The following is a 10,624-nucleotide window of genomic DNA, read 5'->3' as shown; positions in this document are numbered from 1 at the left end:
TGATCAAGACTGAGGAAAACAATGTGTGTTCAAAAAGGTTTACATGATTTCAAATTGATGTGCAACTGCCTATCAAGCTCCCTCACACAGTGGCACTTAAGGACTAAAGGTTAACAGTCATATTTTCATCTGCTCAGGCCCTGTCGGCCCTAAGCACATAGTTCCTACTTCATCATATCCGCAAATCTTCATTCTAGTACTGAGGTGACTATATGGGACTTGCAATAACATCTAATAGTAGACTGGACCCTTTAAGTCACATTTTGTTGGGGTCCCATCTGGACAGAGTATGAGTTGTAAACTACATATATCACTATTGGCTTATGGCCAACTGCTATGGATCAGATGAAAGGGGTGGAGGTAGGCATGGAGAAGAAACACACAAGGGAAAATATAGCAAATATAAAGAGAGACTCCTTTTGTACAACACAATTCTCATACAAATGTGTGCAATCCGGCAGTGTGAGATCAAGTCAATTCAGTTGCATTGTCTCTACTATGTTTTAGCTGCTGAATTCTCTGACACTTTGCCACTGTGAGGATTGGTTATAATGAAACCAGGGCCACCTGTAACAGACAATGACCTAAATGCCTCTGCATGGTCTGATATGCTCACACAGGCAAACATACAACAGTGAAACAGCAAATGGCTGTTTCCCCTCACCAGTACCACACCCTGTTTATGTCATCATGATTTCTGGATTATTCATTTCCTACTAGTGATGGGGCATTTACAAAGGATATTTTACTGTGCCAATTTATAAAATGGATACATTTTATACATAATCATGACTGATGTACATTTAGGCTATGATATTTACAACGTTTGTAACTTAGTTTACTCAGTGTGAAAAAATTCACCAGAGTGATCTATCAATGGACAATTTAATTAACCATAAATAGGTTTATTGGCATGGTTCATGAAATGGCATGTCTTTCGATTGAGCTAAGCACAATCACAATGGGCGGTTTTTCAATGCTGAGATGGGACCTTGGGTTTGAAAGTTGGCAGAGTATCCAGCAGCTGCAGGTAAATAGTTAACACAATAGAAGGAACCATGTTATCCTTCGCATTGCGATTTTCCTTCACAACATACGGTATACAGGAACTTTAACCTCACAGCACTGTTATTACAATTTCCTAGGGACAGACATTCACCACTATTAAAGGGAAAATGACCCAAAAAACGACTCTGGAAATAAATCCACTGATTTAAAACGGTAATAACAAAATTTTTAAGAAAGCACAGTATAATTAACAAAATAGTAAATATTAACCAGTGAATACTCTACTTAATAAGGATCTCGCTGGGTAAACATGGCAGTAATCCACAAAAATATACCTTTTTCTTGAATCTGGTGATGGTACAATACATACGTACTTAGCTACACCAAGGTGATAAATATTAAAGTTGCTATTTACATAACAAAAGAAAACATTTGGCTCAAATTTAGAATTTTACAAACAGAACAGCAAGTGTTCATGGCTTTAGATATTGATTCAAGATCTGGCTTGCATGTCTTCATATTGGTTGTAACAGAGCACAGTAAAAACATAGCTAAGATAAACAATTGTTTTTGAGAGAATTGCTAGGAAAACATAGCTACAAAATAACAGAAATAAACATACAGTACAGCTTTGGCTTACATTACCAATGAATTGTTGGAGCAATGAGAATATTTCTTACTATTACTATGCTACCAGTTCAACTGGACGATTTCCCATTATCTTAATTTCCCATATCAGATTATAAAATGAATATGTTATTATTGCAATATACTTTTCCTCTCTTTTAGAACTAATCACATGACTCTGAGCCATGTCCTTCCCATACATGATAGTTTTTCCTGTCTCAAACCCCACGAGAGAAATTCTACCTCTTTCAAATTAAAAACAACTATGTTGTAGTGTCTCTGAGGTCGATTTTGTTTTAAAATTAGATTTCACATCGATTTGATTTAATAACTTAATAGAAGAGACAAATTGAGTCAACATTGTATGAGCTTAAAGGTGTATGCGGTTACACCATCATGTTGTGAAACTTGAGCTCTAACAGTGGACGCCACAAGCAGGGGCCCTCAGCCAGTAGGCAACACTCTGAATTTCTTTTGATTGTTTGCAACTTGCAACCACAACAGCAAAAACAGCAACTACAAGTAAGTGCCAGACTAGACCAGTGACTACAATAAACTAGATTGTTTCATTTTCTTTTTCTTTGAACATCGGACTCCTGCAAACATAATCTGATTGCACCCAGTACCTGATAACGTCTGTTTGTGTACATAAATCAGTCCAACTACTTGAATGCTCTTCTTATTCATGTGAGACGTATTTCATTTAGATATGTCCTTTAATTGTATTTGCCATTCTCCTTCTTACAAAATGAAATGGAGTTAAATAATAATATTATAATGATAACTATAAGGACCTTTCCTACCCCATCCATCTCTCCCCCAAGTCTACCCCCTCCCTCCCTCCCTCTGAGTAGCTGGTGACTGGAGGCTTGACCAGGTGGCTCTATGTCACCCAGGTGTCCATGCGCATGCGCTTGACAGAAGGGCTCGCCCTGTTGTCCTCGGTGCCGGTTGGGGGTCTGCCCAGCCCCATGGAGGAGGAGTGGAAGTCTGGCCGGTGGTCCTCGCGGTCGCTGCCATCGTATGAGCTGCAGGAGGAGCTGAGGCTGTCCACTGGTGAGCGGCCCAGGTCCTGCCGGCTGGACGCCTGCTGCTGCTGCTGCTGCTGCTGCTGCTGCTGCTGCTGCTGCTGCTGCTGCTGCTGCTGCTGATGCCGCTGCTGTTGCTGCTGCTGGTGGAAGCCAGAGGGGGTGACGCGCTCCCGCGGAGGGGAGATGGGTTCTGACTTGATATTGATGTTTTGGCTGGTGTTGATAGAGAGGTTGGAGCCCTGAGGTAGGTGACCACCACCCCTGTGAGAGAAACAGCACGGGCTCAGTGGCCATTTGGAAAGTGACATAGATCAGGTTCTTGGAGTGGTGGTTGGAAAAGGGATATTTGAAGGAGTACAAGCTATGTACTTTGAATGTGTATATAATGTGTGTTCGTGTGTGGGTTTCTTAATGTGTATGTGCGTGTGTTTGCTAGTGTGTTACTCACACCAAAGAGCTGAGAGCTGCCTGGCCCAGTTGATGTTGTTGCCATGCCGACATGGAGCCCAGAGAGAGCCCTGGAGAGCCGAAGCCCTGTAGGGAGGAGATCTCTGCACTGCTCAGGGAGTACTCTGCAACAACAACAGCACCAGAGAACAGTGAGTTACACACAATCCCCCTCCAACTGCTACTGCAGCAACACCTCTCACCACAGGAGACCAGGCCAATCAGTAACAGCCAGGCAGGCAGGGCTGAGGCAGCCGTGGCAGGGGACAGAGGGGTAGACTCACCAGTGTTGTAAGCGCTGGGCATGCCTGAGTAGACCAGGCCTTGAGGGGGCAGGCTGGGGGTGGTGACAGACACTACTGGGGTGGCCAGTGTCTGGGAGCTGCTTAGCCTTTGGGTGTTCTGCAAACAGAACCAGGAAAACACAGATGTAATGAACAAAGCAACAGTATGGCCCTATAGGGCTTACTGTAGTGAACCCAAATTATACAAAATGTCAGTTGTTATAGATTACATTTGATATGTTTTTAAGTAGTAACTTGATAAAGACCATTATTATTGTGACAATGAACAAATGTGTTGTGATACTACTTTTCACCAAGAGGTGGCATTGTAGCTTCATGTCACATGTAGCTACAATCCAGATAACATATTGAGGCTTGTTATATGACAACGGCTTGACAATATGCGCAATAAGCATAAAACTCAATCCCATTAAGGAAAGACATTGCATGTTTTTGTCCAATATTGAGAAGAGGGCTGTTGTTTGTGGATGAATCTCTTAACAGATATTCAATGTAGGGATTATGGATAAGGGAATATAGTTGTGAAGTATGATATCGTTTTACCATATACAATAGTGGGATTGGTGCTGATATGCAATCTTTTTCATATTCAATTTTCCTTACAAGCTAAGGCAAATGCTCTTCAGCACTCACGTTGTTTATAGATGGCAGATTTCTTAAGCCTAATACAAAAAGAGACGGGTCCTACATTTGGATAATATACAGTAGCTACTACTAACTCCTTTAAAACCGCAATCCTGGCTGCAGTGGCTGGCATGCTGTCCCAAGCACAGTCACACACAACGCAGTGCCTTCATGCAGCAGCAACAGGACCACACAAGCTCTGAGGCAGCCTACTACACTCACCAGGCCCACACACTCACACTGAACTCATTTCCCACAATTTATAGATCTATGCATGCTTTATTCAAATCTTCTGAGGATATAACATTCTGTCCATTATGTACCTCTATCAACTTTGAATGCTACATTTGTTTGTTCTGATCTAAAAGTGAGACATACAGTGCATTCGGAAAGTATTCAGACGACTTCCCTTTTTCCACATTTTGTTACGTTACAGCCATATTCTTAAATGGATTGAATAAAAATGTTTCATCAATCTACACACACTACCCCATAATGACAAAGCGAAAACAGGTTTTTGACATTTTTGCAAATGTATATATAATTTTTTTTTTAAAGACCCTTTGCTATGAGACTCAAAATTGAGCTCAGGTGCATCCTGTTTCCATTGTTCATCCGTGAGATGTTTCAACAACTTGATTGGAGTCCACCTGTACAATATTAAATTGATTGGACATGATTTGGAAAGGCACACACCTGTCTACATAAGGTCCCACAGGTAACAGTGCATGTCAGAGCAAAAACCTAGCGATGAGGTCGAAGGAATTGTCCGTAGAGCTCTGAGACAGGATTGTGTCGAGACACAGATCTGGGGAAGGGTACCAAAAAATGTCTATAGTAATGAAGGTCCCCAAGAACACAATGGCCTCCATCATATAGTTGCCAGACAGAAGCCACTCCTCAGTAAAAGGCACATGACAACCCCCTTGGAGTTTGCCAAAAGGCACCTAAAGGACAAGATTCTCTGCTCTGATGAAACCAAGATTGAACTCTTTGACCTGAATGACAAGCGTCATGTCTGGAGGAAACCTGGTACCATCCATACGGTAAAGCATGGTGGTTGTAGCATCATACTGTGGGGATGTTTTTCAGAGGCAGGGACTGGGAGACTAATCAGGATTGAGGGCAAGATTAATGGAGCAAAGTACAGAGAGATCCTTGATGAAAACCTGCTCCAGAGCGCTCAGGACCTCAGACTGGGGCAAAGGTTCACCTTCCAACAGGACAACAACCCTAGGCACACAGCCAAGACAACACAGTGACTTCTGGACAAGTCTCTGAATGTCCTTGAGTGTCCCAGCCAGAGCCCGGACTTGAACCCGATTAAACATCTCTGGAGAGACCTGAAAATAGCTGTGCAGCGATGCTCCCCATCCAACCTGATTGAGCTTGAGAGGATCTGTAGAGAAGAATGGGAGAAACTCCCCAAATACAGCTGTGCCAAGCTTGCAGCGTCATACCCAAGAAGACTCGAGGCTGTAATCACTGTCAAAGTTGCTTCAACAAAGTACTGAGTAAAGGGTCTGAATACTTATGTAAATGTGATATTTCTGTTTTACATGTTTTATACATTTGCAAACATTCCTAAAAACCTGTTTTTGCTTTGTCATTATAGGGTATTGTGTGTACAGTTATTAAGAAAAAAACAATTTCATAAAATGTAGAATAAGGCTGTAACATAACAACATGTAGAAAAAGTCAAGGGTCTGAATACTTTCCGAATGCACTGTATTTGCTAGCACCTGATAGAGGCAAAATTACATTTAGCAGGAGCAGCATGTTTGGGATCTGGGTGGGAATAACATCAAGAGACACCTTTACTCAATCAGTGTAGCAAACACATAAGGCATATCCTTATGATATGATATGGTTACTTGTAATATAGTGCAGCTGAGGGTTACATTTGAGGCAATATTGCATCATGACAGTATGATAAATATCCGCAGCTCCTATTCTCTCCAACGAGGTGACATCATCAAAAACAAACTTCTTCAGAGACTTAATCCACAATGAAGTAATCTGCCGCTCCCCATTAGGAAAATAAATCCAAGATCTGAAATCTCTTCTTGGGAAGTTACTTTGGAATTTTTGTGATATTACGAAACCTTTCGTTTTGACTAAATAATATTTGATGTCTGTCCAAACTACTTTCTTGAAGTAACCAGACACAAGATTGATGTAGGACCTGTCTGATAGTTCTTGTGAACATGTGCATCGTGTGCTCACTCGCAAACAAACAAACACACACACACAAACCCCAGCAGGATGTCTGGCATTCCCTGAACAACACATGGGAGTGGCAGTGGAACAGCACATTAGACAGGTTGAGGCATCTTTAACAGGCCAGGCCTAAAACATGCAGTGACACACTGATGCTGCTGTTCATTTCTCAATTTAGTCTTTATAAAAATAAAATGCATTCAATCAAATCAAATAAATTCAATAAACCCAGTTCAAGTTATTCAAATCTACAGTTCAAGTACAGCTGTCACTCCTGACCACGTATTACTGATCTATATGCCTCTTACTGTTGTTGTTACGATTTAAAGCGTGCTCATTCAGCCATTTCTTAAAACTCACCAAATCCATTTCCTCTTCCTCTGACTGCTCTCAACAGAAGAGAAGAAGAGGCAGGGTTACAAGAGAAGGTCAGGATGGCTTCTACAGTCACCCTTTTGAAATCCAAAGTCCTAATTGCCTGATTGTATTCCACAACTAAAAGTCATCTAGACGTGCCTGACCTCTAGACTTACAAATTCACTCTGTCCTCTGCTATTCATGTTACCTTGCGAAACCCTCTTTGTCAAATGCAATGTCAATCAATTTCTTTGTGGACTCATGAACTTCCCTGAAATACTTTGGATAGAAGAGTCTGCTAAATGACCATGTTATAACACTTTAGCATTGTGTTTGTGACCATTTCAGAGTTTGACCTATGATTTTGGATCCACCACTATTCGCTACTCAGAAGGTTAATGATGTAAAACCAAAATGGATAAACTCTAAGGGGAAGAGTTTAAGTCAGCAAACACACTTTGACTTGGACTTAACCTCACATTGAATAAGTTCTTAACCTCTCATGCATCAATACATAACTATGTCAATCTAATTACTTCATCAATCCTGAGGCTCAAACGTGACTCAATTGGAAGGCTCTCCACTTTCAAATAAACTGTGTTCAAGAAACTAAAACTGACTAGTTAGGTCAACTCAATGAAAAACTGTAAAGTAACATCATTGTAGCTCATGTAAAGTAGTCAACGAGGTACCAGTCAATGTAATATATTGATACAGTACTACTAAGCCTGCATATTGTGCATTTTTGTTTCACCTAGGGATTACTGGGGTCTCTCTGTATCTGAGGCCTACTGTTCTGCTACACAAGAAACTAACTGGAAGCCCCTCTTCCAACTTCCCTGTGCCCTGGCCAGGACTGTCTTAATACCACACTCAATCAATAGCATCAGGAAGACACGACAAGGGCGACAAGATATTATCTGGCTCACACTGGGCCCCTGATTAAGCCTTCATCCCCACTCTGTCACACTGAGATGTGATTAATTTAATACCATTATGGAGCTCTACCACTTCCAGATGCTGGCATGGTAACAGTACCATACACATGTTGATCCCCTGCTCCAGGCTGGTGGATGGATCAGGGTGCCCACGCCACGGGCACCCCTGATCCAAACAACGCCTCTGTGTCTTGGAGGAACTCCCGTTGCTGAGAGCTCCAGCAACATGCAGGTTGGAAAGAGTCTATTACTGGCCAATTTCTGAACACTTTTTTTCCTCTTTCTCTTTCTTCTCATTTAGATTGATGAGACAGTCTAGTGCAGCCTCCGGTGCTCTGCACCTTCATTATAATAATTAGAGAGGGCCTATCATTTCAATATGAATAATTGAGTGACTGGGCCTCAGAAATATAGACCAACTAGCTATAGTGCTGTTTGTGTTCTTGGCACTGTCCAGAATCTTGCTCCTGTAGGTAATCAAATAAAAATGCAGCATGAGAACGAATGCCACTTGCTGATTGCTGTTGATGGAAGTGAATCTAAGCTGCACGTAAACCAGTCCCACCAGGAAGAAAGGGGTCCTCAGACAGCACTGATATCCTCAGGACATTGTCTCCTGCTCCAAAACATTACCAGCATGGCACGCTATACCACAATGATACCGTCACGATCCTGTGTAGGGAAAATAAAACTCCCTCTGTTGCACACATGTGAGGGGAAAGGAGAATGCTTCTAAGCCAGAATCTGAGCCAGCCCTAGGACTGAGAGATACATAGTGTTCCTACAGTCTGCTCATGTGCAGTGAGGAGTGGGGACTGTAGGCTACTCACCAGTGGGGGCATCATGCCTTTGCTGGACGGGGGGATCACCACTCTCAGGTCTGGCTTGCGATTTCCCATCCCCATGTTCACTCCAGGGGGCGGTGGAGACTTGGTGGGCATGACTTTCCCCAGGCCGTTCCCGCTGGGTGTGCCCAGGAGTCCCGGAGAGCCCCTGGAGTTGACAAAGCCACTCCCTGGAGACACACAGAGACAAACGCCATCACGGGACTGTGAGCCACCACAACAACAGGCATCTGCCAAATCTCCAACCATTTAAAGCTGCATAGCTTGCCACGGCACGCAACGTTAAGTGTTCCCAACCCTCTGGGAAGTTTTAATAGTCTCAGATAATTATCCTGCACATTTACCAAAATAAAATGTCCATTTCAGAATTGATGAGCCTTTCATTCTTGCTGTGAGTGACGATATCAAAGTCAACTCCTTGTATCCTGGGATGAGGAGCAATTCACTTAACAAATGTACTGTGACTGCTGTTGAAGGTGGGAATAGCAAGCCATTACAGTTGGGTAAAACACTTTGCTAAAAGATTGTTACTTTTTTTAAAGTGACAATATGGGAATACTATGTCTGGCTACACAAAACTATGTACTCATAGTACTGTATTCGTGGTACTATATACATTTGTGTGAACGAGTCATAAGGCTGGTTTACCCCCCACCCAGAGTCATTTCCTGTGGCAGCAGCTCTAAAACAAAGTGAAAGAAAGCACAGGGCAATGACACCATCTCAGAGCTGATCAGGAGAAGGACCATTACAATGCATGTCACACCATGCATATATGGAATGGAACTGATGTGAGGTATATATGCAATGAAATCAATGAAATGCTATGGTATCAACGTGAGAGTATAAGCACATTCAATAGCAGTTTCTAACTTGTTTTGATCCATTATTCAGCTTTTTTTTAAGATTACAGATAGTAAACATATATACTTGAAACAGAGGGATGAAAGAATCTATGCTATCTATTATTTCATCAACAGATCAGTGACACACTTCAACAAGTAACTGAGTACTCCATTGTGTTGTATAGAGCCTAGTGAAACACAAGCCAGCTGCAGAATAAGCAGGACCTCGCTCTGTGAAATACTGGAACAATCACCTCTCTAGCTACAGATAAGAAACACCACAATACATGGCCAAATAAACAGTTATGAGACATACAATGGTATCTCACAGCTGAATCAACAGCATACGCAATGCAAACTACTATAGCTCCCAGCACTCGCTTTCATCTTATACTGGAAGTGACTGCTGCAAAATCCAAGGTGCACGCATATAATTAGCCATGTAAATGACCCAAACCCTAAAAATAGCAGACACTGCTATTGCTTATGGCAAAACATCCAATACGTTAACATAAGCATAGGTTCATTGGAGGACGAGTACCATCTGGGTCAACAACCGAAATTTGATAAGTCAGTGCAAATCAGAATTCTTTATTTCTAAGATAGATAAATTATTTTCTGAAAGGCAAACTCTGGTTGTGGATTTCCACACAGAGGTTTCTTCTCTTCTCGGCTCTACTCAGAAACCATTGTGGGAGTGGGCGGGCAAATCGAGTGAGGCAATATCTGGGCTGGAGTTTGGGAGGGGGAGGGTCCTATCTTGCTTGATATGACTGTAAAAGGTGCAGCAACACAGCTCTCTGATAATGATCAGAGGCTATGACATCATCGTAAGGAATCCGTCCAAAATGAAAATCTTTTGTAGCACAAACGTGGATGTGTAGGCAGTAACTAGGGCCTAACGGAGGAGAAACATGCTCCTTGAAGCTAATTTGACATGGACTAAAGCCAGTTGTGCACAAAAGCAGCATGCAGAATAACTGTAGTGTACATTGGTACAGATGACCATGCCTAAAAATTGCTGATGAAGAAAATACTTAAATGTAATTAGTGCCAGCATCCCTTTTAGACCTTTAAATGGTTTCTAAATGGGGCACTGTTACAAGACAGAAACAACTATTTTTACCTCACAGTTAATTTTAAAATTAGAAAATGATCACAAGAGGGGAGCCAAGCCTTTTGGCAGAAACATATTTGTGGATTTGTTTTCTGAACCAGAATGGTTCTTCTGCCATCAAATCCTCAGTGAATGACCCCAGGACATGTACAATTATGTTTAGTTTCTGTTTGGGTAAATAAATATACTTTTTGTTGTAAGTAATTAACACCGCCCACTGTGGGAGCAAAGTTACATAAGAGGTTGTCTGTACCACTCAA

At 42.0% G+C, this 10,624-nt stretch overlaps 1 protein-coding gene across 2 annotated transcripts in view; it reads right to left on the bottom strand.

The window, feature by feature from the left end:
• Positions 1–2,484: 2,484 nt before the first annotated feature.
• LOC120053929 (myocyte-specific enhancer factor 2A-like) overlaps positions 2,485–10,624 on the bottom strand; it is a 126,414-nt gene continuing 118,274 nt past the window's right edge. For both annotated transcript variants that reach the window (XM_039001244.1, XM_039001243.1), the window contains exons 7-10: positions 8,388–8,572; positions 3,398–3,515; positions 3,115–3,238; positions 2,485–2,927 (exon numbers count right to left, since the gene is read on the bottom strand). In XM_039001244.1, the coding sequence (XP_038857172.1) occupies positions 2,519–2,927; positions 3,115–3,238; positions 3,398–3,515; positions 8,388–8,572 (836 nt within the window). In that variant the 3' untranslated portion in view covers positions 2,485–2,518. The remainder of the gene's footprint in view (positions 2,928–3,114; positions 3,239–3,397; positions 3,516–8,387; positions 8,573–10,624) is intronic.

The sequence above is a fragment of the Salvelinus namaycush genome, chromosome 9 (assembly GCF_016432855.1).
Source record: "Salvelinus namaycush isolate Seneca chromosome 9, SaNama_1.0, whole genome shotgun sequence".
NCBI classification, from domain to species: domain Eukaryota; kingdom Metazoa; phylum Chordata; class Actinopteri; order Salmoniformes; family Salmonidae; genus Salvelinus; species Salvelinus namaycush.
This window is presented reverse-complemented; position numbering and strand designations above follow the sequence as displayed.